The sequence below is a fragment of the Melospiza melodia genome, chromosome 1 (assembly GCF_035770615.1).
Source record: "Melospiza melodia melodia isolate bMelMel2 chromosome 1, bMelMel2.pri, whole genome shotgun sequence".
NCBI classification, from domain to species: Eukaryota; Metazoa; Chordata; class Aves; order Passeriformes; family Passerellidae; genus Melospiza; species Melospiza melodia.
In genome coordinates this window covers 23426776-23440467 of record NC_086194.1, presented here as the reverse complement: position 1 = coordinate 23440467, position 13692 = coordinate 23426776, and the positions used below count along the sequence as shown (strand labels likewise).

Sequence of the window (13692 nt, the reverse complement as noted above, 5' to 3'; positions counted from 1 at the left end):
TAAGTGCACACACTGCAAATGAGAAAATAAATAACACCTCTGCAAGGCCTTGAAATTTTGTCTTGCTTTGTAGACCTCACAACTTTAAACAGTTTAGAGAGGTTTTTAAACAAAGCAAAAACTATTATAATGTCAGAAAAACTGGGTCTTGAGGAAAAAATTAAGAAAATTATGTCATCCTTGGCTACAAGAAAACCCAAGGGGCAAGGGAGAATGTGATGACTCTGTATTTAAAATTATGCAAAACGAAGGACAGGGAAGAACTGATTAGGATTTTAATGATTCCCAGAATGGTAGGTAGGTCCAAAATAGTGTAACTAGAAATAGCAGAATGCCTTTAGGAAATAGAAATTTTAGGGTGAGTGTTAGAGAAACACAATTAATAATTGTGCTATATCCCAGCCTCCCAATGGACTTGAAGCCTAGTTACAGTCATGTAAAACCAGACAAGCTGAAATACTTAAGAATATTCTTCAGGAAACACTTGCATTAACAGTAGAGTGGACAGGATGATCTCTCACACCAGTCCCAGTTCTAGTTCAATGACACAAAGATTACTTCTTAAAATATGAAATAGAAGCTTCAAGGTGTATGCAATTCCAAGGGTATGTTATTTAGGTAAATTTGTGCACATTCAGCCTACAATGACATTTTCAGGAAGCACATATAAATAATTTTTGACAAAAGAATATTACTTTAACAAATTTTGCTGTATTCAGTTGGAGTTTTCCTACTCTCTTTATAGGACTTCTGAGTTTGGATGAGTAAGCCAAATGCTGCGATGCTGTTCAGAGATCTTTCCAATGCAATGGCAGAGGATAAACTTGCCAAGTAAAAGTGACAGTCATATAATGCTGAAATGGGTGGTTTACTCTCTGATGACAAAAAGCATGACTAAACCTATTGATATATTGATGAGACCATACATGGCCATGCCATCTAATATTGCTCTTCTATTGTCCTGCTTAATTTCCTGGGACTCTGGCTGTCACTGTACAGCCTTACACAGAGTAAGAGTTACTAGCACAGCTGAATGGCTTGTCTTGCATTTGAATTGACATAGTAAATGAGCCTGTAAAATGGAAGTTGAACCCCTCAGAAGCCTCCTTTTTTTGTTGGGTTTTGGGGTTTTTTTCCTGCACAACTTTTATAATTCAGAAGGGTATTCCCTTAAAATTAACTTCCTTACTTGGTGGATTGGTCTTATGTGTTTGGCTTAGGGATTCACATTCCTGTCTCTGTGTAACAAAAATTCTTATTGCTACAAGAATCTCCAGCAAATCTGTATTGAATACTGTAAAACAAACAAAAAGAAGCATAACAGCTTTGGTAAGGCACAATATAAAGGGAAGGTTCCTTCAGTTAATGTAATAACTTTTCTAGATGGAGCCATAAAAGAAAATACAGACTCACTCCAGAAAGAGGAGCTGTTTCCAAACCAAGTTTTAGTTTATACTTAAATCAGGTATACAGAAACCCAGTATTTCTTACTATATATGTTTTAAAGTGTTGAATGTTCTGCTTTGAACAGATCTGCTTTGTAGCAGGCTCAGTGCAGGTGATAATATTCAGCATGATCTTTGCAGTGAAAACCTATGCTGGGTCTTCACACGATATTTTTATCGAATCATTAAGCCGGTTTTCTGTGTGCAGGGTTTGGCTTCAGAGGGGGAAGGCATTTTATGAAAGCCAAGTAATTCCTTTCAGTAATCCCTGGTGAGATTTCTGAAATTCAAAGGAACTACAGAGTTTTCATTCAAGCTTCCCAAACTACACACTGTTTGTAATGTTAAATATATCAGAATTAAAAACCAAACAGACAAACAAATAAAAACACAAACAAAACCCCACAAAACCTACACACACTCTCCTTCAAAATCCTGCTGCTTTACTTTTTTATGGATTTGTCACCAAGATGCAATACTGTAGCATCTTCCATAAACTCCTAGTAATATACATGTTGTAAGGGCAAAGAGATTTTTATCTTGTCTGATTTATTCCGGGAAAAAAGGTCATGTTTCTTTATCATCCTTCTTATGAACACAATGATGAAAACAAATTTTGGGGGAAAGGAATGTAAAGCAAGGGACTCTTTTCTCCTTTAGTGACAAAATCTGATTTATTTCTACTGCAGCAGACTGCTGGCATACCCACAAAAGCTGAAGTTGGTTGGAATTTGTCTTTCTTTGATATATAAGAAATAACATCTAATGGATGACATAGCCTGATAAAAATAAAGCGGCAATAAGGCAAACAGCACTTGTCGCATCAGAGGTATTGAGTGAACGAAAATTCCCCTTACATGATGACAAAAAACATTAAAATTTGTGCAGGTATCATATGCAATGAATAATAACTAATTTACTTGATAACTTAAGGTATTTCTTTACAGTCAGACTTGAAGTAATTGTAATTTCAAGAGAAAAGAGTGGTCATGTTCTTGCATGTGTCACTGAATACCTAGAAATAAAAGCTCCAGAATTTTTTTGCTTTGTAATAATACTCAGTTTCTATATTAAGAAATACTGTATTCATGAAGGATTAAAACATACATGATCCCTTCTTGTGGGATTCTTTCTATTGGACTCATTTGTTCTATAAAAGCAGAGTCAAAATAAGAAGAAAATAAAATACTCCTCAAACTTGAGCAACATTTTGCCAGGAGACACTTTCTTGTTGAACATGTACTTCCCGGTTTTCTTTTCTGCATCCAGATACTTTCATAATTTACTTTCCTTACACACATGAAATGTATTTCTACAAATGAAAAAGTAACAGCAAACCTGATGTTGCAAATGGACAAAAGTCGTTTTCAGATTTCAGCATTTCAGGGACTGAAATGTGCTTCCCATAACTACAGACCCAGACAGTTCCTCACACACAGCATTTCTATGAATATGAGCCTACAGAATTTTCCAATTGAAAGCTAATTCAGCTGATAAAACTTTAGAAGAACTCGCTGACAGCAAGAGAAATTAACCATACCTTTAGAGTCACTGCAATACTACCCTAATCCTACACATTAGCATTTCTTTGCAGTGGAAGTCATAATCCTGAGGAACATCAAGGGCAAGAGAGCTAATTTGCCCGTGCTGTTTTCTCTCAGGCCCCAAGAAGTATTTCTTCAGGGCATATTGGGACTGGGACTACTGCTCTCACTGCAAACCTTTTACAAGAGAAACAGGATAAAAATGCCTTTGTAATGTCCCCCATGTAAAAACCATAATTTGGTGCATTTGTGTCTAAGACAAAATCCATTTTTATGTAATGAACGTCTTAATTACGGTTGCAGGTCTTCATTGGTCAAATATTCATGAAAAAATGCTTGGAATTGTAGTGAGCACTCAAATCCACACTCTTAGCAGGCTATGTGGGAAAAGTGTGTGTTCCCACATACCATTTATTTTTCTAATAATAGGATAGAAAAACTCCATATGAACAGGTTTCCCTAAATTAAGCTGAGATTTGAAATCGTGTATAACAACCCAGATGTAACAAAGTCAAATAAGGGTGATTTAAGAAGCAATTTTGTAGCATTTTACTGGCCTACTTTCTAATTTATTTCTTCTGCAATACTAAACATAGCTGATGCTAGTTAATAAATGTGAATTTAAAATATATCCCAGGCCATTACTGCTTAGGTACTGTAACTCAGAGTGTATTTTTTATAAACAAAACAACAGAATATGCAAAAAAAATGCCAGCTGTTAGCAAACACAGTATAAAGACAGCTGCACTTCAAAATAAAATATCCCTAGTGACTTCTTGATGTAAGCAACCCAGATGTAGCAGCAGTGCATGCATTACCAGAATCAAATGGATTTAATAGCCTCTTTAAATTGCCTCATTTATGATTATTATATTCTTCCCGTAAGGAACAAATAGAATTGGTTAATTTAGGGATTTTTCCCCTATGTTTCTGTGTTACTTATATATGGGTTTTAGTAATCCATAAACCCTTTATGTGTTGAAGCCTATTTTCCTTGCATTGACTTTCAAAGGACTGTAAAATTCAAGGATTAGGACAAGTTACACCAGAGGCAATGCAAAACCATTTTCCTAGGCACTAGTAAGTCCTCATCAAGGGGAGAAAAAAAAGCTATATCAAAGGTTATCACAACTCTTTGATGCAGTTGTGGGTAGTATAATACATTCATATAATGCTGCTGTATCAAATGCTGTCAGCAGTAAATCACAAAGCCTGACACACTGATTTCCATCACCAGCCTGACACCACTATTGCATGTACATCTTCATTAATATTATTTTAATGCCAGTGGCTATTTAAAAAAGAATGCAGGAGAATGTAACACTGCATGTGGATCATTAGCTTTTAGTTACTATTCTAATTCTCTACACCAGCAAATGAAGTGTAAAAATAGCCTGCAGCCTCTGCCACCTGCTTCCCAGCCACTGTCCAGTGGTTAATATTTGGACTCCTTTTTCATGCAGCTGGTCTTCCACTCTGTGGGAGCCTCACTTTCTGTTCCTGGGGAGCCACCATGAAATGTCATTTATCATGGCTATAGAAAAAGCCCTGTGACCTTATTTTGTTTTTTTTTCTTTTCTCTAAATAGAGGAAACAGCTGTGCTTTCTACCTTAACATTATTTAAATATTTAGTGAAGTAGCTGCCTAGTTTTGCCATCATGTAGATCATCAACAACGACACAGGAGAGCACACACTATCTGCCATAAGGACATAATGCCAGTAATTGCATAAAAATGCTAATGCTACAAACACACTTTTGATAACAAATTACCAAATTATCTTGGAATCTGATGGTAGACAGGTTTCTCCACGTCTCCCTTCCTCCCACTCTGGGAAGCCACTAAATGGCTTTAATGTAATTATGGCTCAGCTCTGAACAAGCATTGTGTGAGCACAGCCCCGAGGCTGCCGGGCTCCAGCCGAGCTCCCTGTCAGATGTGCCAAGCAAGCACAAGTGACCTGAGCAGGCAGCTACACCTCTCACCATCAGACTGCAAGTGCTGTCTCACACACAGGCCAGAAAAGCACAGAAGTAAAATCTAAAGCTCTTCTGTCACACACAGAACACATTTGCTCTCATCTGACTTCTGCTGTGGCAGAGGCTGAGCCCCTGCACAAATTGCTGCCACGTGAAAAAAACTGAATTACCAGGTCCCTTTTTCCTAAGCCCTTCGTAGTTCCTCACACTGTACAGGGCAGAAAAATATTTTAAGGGCTACAAATTGAGCACAAGAGGAATTTGACATTGTTTTTCATTTGAAACAGAACACACCACCTCTGCCTCCTGAGCACCTGGATTTTTTTAGGCCTCTACAAAATGCTCTGTGCAAGAGAACATCATTTCTTGATATCATTGAAGATGTAACTATTGTGTTCTTCCCCAATACTTGAGTCATTTTTGTCACAAAACAAAATAATGACCTGGATTGCAGAAGTAGCACTGGTCTACCACCAGCATTTAAACTCCTTACCTGTGATCTTCCCTGCTGCCCATGTAATTTGAATATAAACATTACAAAGGACATGCTCAGTCTGCAGGTGCAGTAACTTTTAAATGCTTTTAATTAGCTACATGACTTAATGTTTATTACAGGAATACCACATGTTTTGATTGGACCTTCTAATTTTACTAAAATCATCACTGGGGGGAATGTTAAAAGATCTATTTTTGACAAGCTATTGAACTATGGAGAAAACCATTTTTATTTGTGGAAAAATTTTCAGCAACAAAAAAAATGTTTTAAAATCCTTTGTTCAGTTTCACAGTGCAGTGTTTTTTAAACTGGGAAAAGTTTAAAAAATATTTTAAAGTTAAAAAAATATTGCTTTTATCTAAAAGAAAACATTTTGAAGTGCTTTTTTGAGCAGTTTGCTCTATTAAAGCATTAACACTTTTCTTCAGCAGTTTCTGTATATTCTCTGTAATTGACAAGCTGACTCACGTGTGTGCAGACACACAAATACATGTGACTCAAGAACTGAACAAATGTAGAGACAGCTATGACAAAGTAAGCAGAAAGGACTGTTTATCTCTCCCAGCTATCTCCATCCTTGTCTTGCCTCACCCCAAGCAAGCTGAGCCTCTTGCTGAGGGCATCTGAGGTACTACTTGGAAAAGAGGTGATTGTAGAACATCAGGAGCAGATGGGCTGCAGAGATTGCATGCAACCTGTGAAGACATCAGGTTGAACCTGGCATTTAGGAAAACAGGACAGTTTTAGGATAGATGAGAAACTGAGATGCAGGAGGAAATTATTTCAGACCTGTGAAGTGGAGAATGGTCTGAGGGAAAACAGGGAATTGATACAGAAGATGCTGCCTTTGTCTCTCTGGCACACTTGTAAGATCACAGTGGCCACATTTGGAGTTTTCTCACTGTCCCTTTCTTACCCCTTGGTTCACCTTCCCTTAGAGCTCAGGGAAGCGCAGCAGCCAGGGCCCAGTTATACTAACCACCCATTTCAGTGTTAGATACTCTAGTATTTATACTCTGTAACCTCTTCAGATGCAACAATCTTGTGATTTCTAAATCACGCCCCCAGGAAGTCAAGATTTTCAGGAAAACCTGTTTTCTTCCCATAATCTCTGATTTCAGGTACAGGACTAAAAACAACCTCATATTTAGTTCCCTTTCCCAGCCAAAAAATTTTCCTGCTAGGTCTTCAGTTTCAATATTACACTGCAAGATTACTTAAAAATATTATTCACACACCATATGAAAACATAAGGTGCTTTTAACCTTATCTTACAGTTACCTCTAGATTTTAATATAAATGTTAGTGTGTCTTTGGTTTGCGTGTATTAAAGATATTTCCATGAACTGCAAAATAATTATTGTATTTTTCTGAAAATTCCCCAGTATAATTTTTTCTCAAATGAATGAAATGTATATTTTTCTCAAATGAATGAGGTTTAAAAAGTCAAACATGCATTTAAAAAACCAAAACAAAACTAACCAACCTAAAAAAAACCTCAAAGCAAGCAAGCAACCAAACAAAACAAAACCCAAACATATTCCAGAGCATCTTATTTTCTTTGTAAGGAAGAGGGGGTTTTTTTCATATTTCAGAATTTGCACAGATTACAGAGATCCTATCACCTCAAAACCCACAGAATAAATGAAGGACTTCCAGCTTGGTTTTTAATAGTCAAAAAACCAAATACCTTCCTTGTTCAACAGAGAGCTAAATAATGTAATCAAAAATGAGCAAGGTGATATATATATTGTACAAATCAATCTACTCTTCTAAATCTGCAAGTCTAAATAAAATCTTTAGGTTTGAAAGAGAACTACTCAACAATATCTACTACTATCAAATACAGTAGATTAAGAACTGAGGTTTTGTGCTCACAGACAGAGAATTCTGGTTTTCTCCTTGCTACAAGTGAGCATGATGAAAGTCAATCTCTTGCAAAACAAGTGTCATATCATAGGAAAGTACCACACTTAGGCTACAAAAGTCAGACTACAGTCTCTTGCAAAGCACCAAGGGCATCCAGGCCAGTATCAGGAATAGTGTGGCCAGCAGGAGCAGGGAGGTCATTCTACCCCTGTACTCGGCACTGGTGAGGCCTCACCTTGAGTGCTGTGTCCAGGTCTGGCCCCTCAGCTTGGGAAGGAAGGACCTTGAGACGCTTGAGCTCATCCAGAGGAAGCAACAAGGCTGGTGAGGGGCTGGGAACACAAACCCTGTCAGGAAGAGCTGAGGGAGCTGGGGGTGTTTAGCCTGGAGAAAAGGAGACTCAGAGGTCACCTTATCACTCTGTACACCTTCCTGAAAGGTGGTTGGGGTCAGGTGGGGTTGGCCTCTTTCTCCAGGCAGCAACTGACAGAACAAGAGGACACAGTGTTAAGCTGTGTCAAGGGAAATACAGGTTGGATATTAGGAAAAAGTTTTTCACAGAAAGAGTGATAAAGTACTGGAATGGTCTGCTCAGGGAGGTGCTGGAGTCACCATCCCTGGATGTGTTTAAAAGAAGACTGGATGTGGCCATGGTTTAGTTGAGGTGTTAGGGCTGGGTTAGACTCAATGATCTTTAAGGTCTCTTCCAGCCAAGTGATTCTGTGAATTCTGTGTCAACAGCTGGCAGCAGCTGCCAGCCAGTGGGGTGGCAGGAGGGGATTCCTTCAGGAGATACTGCATGAACCACACATGTCACTACACATACATTTTTTAACCTGTACCACTACATACTTGGTTTAAATGTCCAAAAAAACCAAGAGCTAAAGCATCTACATGGGGTCTTCTCATCTACACTTACCACATGTCAAGGCAGGTGGAATATTCTGTTGATCCCAGAAGGACATCTGGAGGCCTGTACCATAGGGTTACCACTTCATTAGAATATGTATGACTAGGAACTGATTTAGCTCTTGCAAGACCTGTGGGGTAGACACAAATAAATTAATGTAAACAAAGCAAAGAAATGCTTTGCTGTACAGTTACAATCTAAAAGGATGTATGAGCACCTATCATGTCATGTGACAGGCATGTTGCAAGAGTGTTTTCTTCTAGAACCGGAGTACTTTACTTAATGGTAGCATCTATCATTAAGTACCTGGCTAAACAGAGCTGTGAATATTATGAAGGGATAATAAAATATGCTTTTCATAATGACAACCACAGGCCCAGGGGAAATGCAAAGATATACTGTGGTATACCTAAATAAAAGACAAATAAACAAAGATTTTAATTGCCATTAACTGCTCATCCTGAGGCATGAATAGTCTTCCATTTCAGGGTTATTTAGAAAAAGAAAATGAAAAGGAAACTCCCAGACAAATGATGCCACAGATGAGATTTGGCTTCTTAGGGAAGCCTAGGAAACCTTCAACAGCTTGCAAAGCCCAGCCTGCTTATTCAAGTTTACGTTTGAAAGCTGTAGACACAGTTACACATTACCATTCAAATAAATATTAAAATTGCAGCAATACAGCAGAAAATTGTATGTGAAAAATTCCTCACTCTCAAGAATTGCATATTGGCAGTGCTCCAATTTTAGAAACCATTTCAATAAAATCTGTGGCCTACTAAAGATATAATAGTTACAATAATTGTGTTTTAAGCCTGTCAGTCATTTAAAATAATTCACATTGCTACACAATCTATGTAAAACACAGATCATCATATGCTAAACCAAGAAGTTTACAAGTATGTTTCTCCTACAGAGGACTCTCTCCTCCAGAAAATGGAAAAAGATCTTCAGGGCTAAGGTGACTCTTCCTATCATGGGCCTGCAAATGCTTTTTCCAAACTACCTGACCCTAGCTACTGCCTTGAGAACATCCACTTCCTTGCTGGGAACACTGGACATGCACAAGTAATGAAAATCAGGAGAATGCAGTACTGAGTGGTTTTTTGTGTCTTTTTGATCTACAGATTTTCCTTTCAGAAAATAAATGGATTTACTATAAGAGAAGGTCATGGTTTACACCTTACAGAAACAAAGAAACAAAGTCATACACTCAGAAAGGAATAAACAACATAAGAATTCCCGAAAGTGTGCAGAAGAGAGTCCTTTGTCCCCTTCTTCTTAATACACTAGAAAAGCTATTTATGGACATTTACTGTCAGTGAATACATCTCCATAGTAATGATGGCCAAACTTGCCAGCAGATTGCATTATCAGCTGATTATAGCAATTAGACCAGTGTAGGGGAATAACACAAATTGTATGCTAAGATCCATTCTTTTAAAAATTACATTTGAAACATGAATACCTATTTTTTAAATTTGCAGACCTCCACCTCTTTAAGGCATGTGCACCCACCCATCAGCTTGATGAACAATTTGGCTTACAAAAACAATCCAGGGCTGGCCAGCTACAGCCCCAAAGAGGCCAGAGGAGAGGTCACATCGCATGTCCCACAGTGTCTCTGCCTCCAGAGTAAGGTTTTTTGCTTCTACAAAACCAGAAACCACCAGCAGCTCTAACTGGTGAGCAGCTCTTATTCCTGGCACACAGGACCATTAGCAAGCCTGAGTTTCTGAGCATCAATATCCCATGTGACTAAACTGAAACAGTATTCCCTGTATTTGTGGATATGGACCTACTACTACTAAGCAATAAAAAAATTATGAAAGGATTTGAGAAGTCTGGATGGTGAATGATTCCATCCTTTTTGCCTTCCTGTGCCTTCCCCATTAGCCTTGCCTGAGGAATACTAAATTTGTTGGCAAATTCTAAACTTCTACTGAGCTTTCACAGGAAAAGAGGCATAACTAAGCAGGGGGAAAGGCCTCTTGAAGAAGCCACATCATGTATATTGGGCAAAACTATCAAAAAACTTTAGAGCTTGTGGGATGACAAACTCAAATTTTCATGGCACAAATTGATCCACACATTCCAGAAACCTCCCATGTAGAGAGAAATGAGTACCTGACTTTTCATACCAGAAATGATGTTGCAAATAATAACACCATAACCATGGTTCCCAGCTGGCTTCCTCCCCTTTACTGACAAGGATGCAGCTCTGCAGGAGTGACAGTCAGCCCAAGCACACCTTTCCTCCTCTCCTATCACTGCTCAGCCTGGAACCAGTCCTCCCTTCCTGCTGGGAATGCCACCCATGCTGTTTCCTCAATATACTGCTTCTATATCTTCTCCACCTCTAATCCATTCCAGGTTAATGAAAATCTGTCCTATTTTCAAAGAATGCCCCTTTTGGGTGAGTTCCAGCCTGTTGGACAACAAAATGTTTTTCTTTAATCCGTTCTTCACTCCCCAAACACTATGAAAGTTTCATTTGAGGTTGGCCACTGCACCTGGTTTCTCAGTTATGAGAGGATCATTAATGGAATTGAGAAACATTTAAACAAAATCCTAATTTGTAAAAGCAAGCTGAGGCCCTACATTGGTATCAGACAGCAGCACCAGGTTAAGAGGTGTTCCAGTTTCAGTTAAACCATAACGAAAGGCTTATGAGTACAGGCCACATGTTTTAACTTGTGGCCAATTGGTTTCCTCGCTGGCCACATACACTGCTTTGGAAAGTAAATGGGAAAATGGAAAGCAGGAGTGAACAACCAAGCAAAATATTTACAAAAGCTAAAATTTGGAAGGGGAAAATCTGGCACAGTCCCACTGTTCAGTCAGCCACTCACCCCCCTTGTGCAGGACTGACAGGACCTGAATCAGGCTAATGCCTCAGAGGAGATGCTTTCTCACAAGGAGGGAGCAGCCTCTGCTTTTTCTGAATAATTCTCTGCTCTGCATAAAGAATGCATTTAGCAGTAATGAACACTTTCACTCAAAATTAATGCAAATGTGTCTCATCACACATGAGATATGGAAAAAATAATCTTTCAGATATATTCACAATCTAAAGCGAATTCTTTCCAAATATATATGTGAAAAACACCAAGATACTACATTTATTGTTTTGATGATCCAGATACAAATAGATGACAGTTACCAGGGTTTTTCCAGATATCCTTCTGCAAGAAAACTTGCTACATATTTTATACCCCTTTGCATATCCAAATATGCTTACTCATGCAAAATTTATTTAAGCACATCCTTCAGCTGAAAGAAAACTGAAGGGTAGGATTAATTAGCACAGCATGTTCGATCACTTTCTTTAAGGGTTCCCTGTCTGTTTCCATGGTTACACTACAGGAAGAATGACAATCTCATTTTAAAAAAACAGAGCTTATAGGGGATCATCAAAACTTCAAACCTTAATGGCCCATGTGCATTAAAGCCAAAAGGTAAGTGGCAGATCACGAGGTGAGCGCACAATATTTACATATTGCTGCCTGAGCACTCTTTCAGCCAGGGGAGGTGGAGGAAGGATTTCCTGACAAGCAGAGAACTCCCCTCCAATCCCCGTGTCTTATAAAAGATAAAGGTCAGCACATGCCCTGCTGTTGCAGCCCTATTTTGAGAGAAGGAATCCAAAGATAAGGCCCAGTTATTAAAATTAAGGTTGTGTCAGACCCACTGGGGAACTTGTGTGTAATTATGGAAAGGACAGACACTGTTTAATGTTCTCCAGGCACTGACTTCTTATGACCATTATTTACCCAAAATGAAAGAAGAAACTGTTCTATGCATTACATACTGCAAGGCTTGCACAACATCATCTAGCTGCTCTGTGGCACAAACCACAACTTAATTTTAACTCATTCATTAAACAACAGCTCAGGATATCCTGGGAAGCATGGTATTTAAAATATAGAGTGAATGATCTATGCCTATGTATGTTTATGTCTTTAACACAGAAAATACCCTGCTGCTCCTACTCTGAACTTATAAAAAAAACCCACCTTTTTATTTTTTTAAGAAGAAATTTTCTTGCTTGGTAAACACAATTGTCTCTGCCTCATCTGGCTCTATCTTAGACTCAGAGGATGAACCTGATTTTACCTAGGATCAGTTATTGACAAAACATACTGCACTGATTTATCACTGTAATTTTTAAATTGTATTTGGCTTTTACAAGAGGCTTTAGCTACATCCAGACTCAAGACTTATCCAAAACACACACCTTTGGTTACATAAGCACAAATATTAATATTTGATACCTCTCTAGCTGCAGGATAGCTTCCTTGTCAACTTCATGACAAGGAAGCCTTGACAATCGGAAGCCTTTGTTCACAGCAAATATGATTCTGCAAATGAGAAAACCAGTCATGTCTGCAAAAACAAAGGCTTAGCAGCCAAGTGCATGGTTTCCCTTTCTATTATACCTTAAAAGTGTTGAGCAGCATATTATTTTGATTTAGATGTATTTTAAAAGGCTCTAGCAAGGATACTAAAAAATAAGGTGTTTTTCTTGTTGCTTTTCCTTGATTCAGCTTCTTTATGTGCTTCCTTTTATAGCTTCCTGTTTTGTTTATTTAACGATTACTTAGTTTGAGGTAAATGGCTTATTGAACTGCAACTGAGTCAGTAATAATATTAAAATTTTGCTAATGTATTCTGTTGTAGATCATGAACTGTCAGCTTAACCTATTTACTCAGCTGCTTGTTTTCCAACAGAAGCACATTTATTCAGTGAATACTTGAATGACAGCAAAAAAAAAAAAAAAAAGTAAAATGGGTGAAGACACTGACGCTGCTTCAATGAAGTGGTCAACACTCTAACCCAGAAGCCAGTACTGGCAATCAAAAGTGCCCTGCAGCCTTTAGGTCCCTCTGCTGTTTATCTGAATGCATCTGTCTCCAGCATGAAGCTTTACCTGAGCACCTGAGTTAAATGCCTCTCAAGTAAGATAAATTACCTACAACATCCTATGTCTTGGTCCTAATATAGCCATTAGCTTATGATAGCGCTGTTCATTTATAAAAGTTACTCACAATCAGAGAAAGACTAATTAGGGTTTCAAATTAGTATTCCCAAAATGCACTTGAGCAATGACTAGTCTTCCAAACTGGAGTGCAGGAGTCAGATTTCAAGGGAGAGAGAGAAGTAAGTAAGACAAAAGGCATGTGTGCCTCTCAGCCTGTCTGGTTTTTCCAGCTGTTATCAGCTGTTGTAATAAAAGATTATTTTCCCCTACAAGTCTTATCTCATGTAAGTCTTCAGACAATCACTTACAGTAACACAGATGATAATTATTCCAGTCTGTGAATAGGACTCAACTGTCAGCTGACAAACACAAGTTACAGAATGGGGAGACACAAATACTTTTCCTGCTACCAGAAAGAATGACTCTAGCACTCATGAAAAGTGTTTGCCCCTTTCCAACAAATCCA

The 13692-nt window shown here is 38.3% G+C and overlaps 1 protein-coding gene across 4 annotated transcripts in view; it reads right to left on the bottom strand.

Moving 5' to 3' along the window:
- The window catches only part of CDK14 (cyclin dependent kinase 14), a 350786-nt gene that overhangs the window by 162540 nt on the left and 174554 nt on the right, over positions 1–13692 (bottom strand). For all 4 annotated transcript variants that reach the window (XM_063151059.1, XM_063151053.1, XM_063151075.1 and 1 more), the window contains one exon: positions 8254–8374. In XM_063151059.1, the coding sequence (XP_063007129.1) occupies positions 8254–8374 (121 nt within the window). The remainder of the gene's footprint in view (positions 1–8253; positions 8375–13692) is intronic.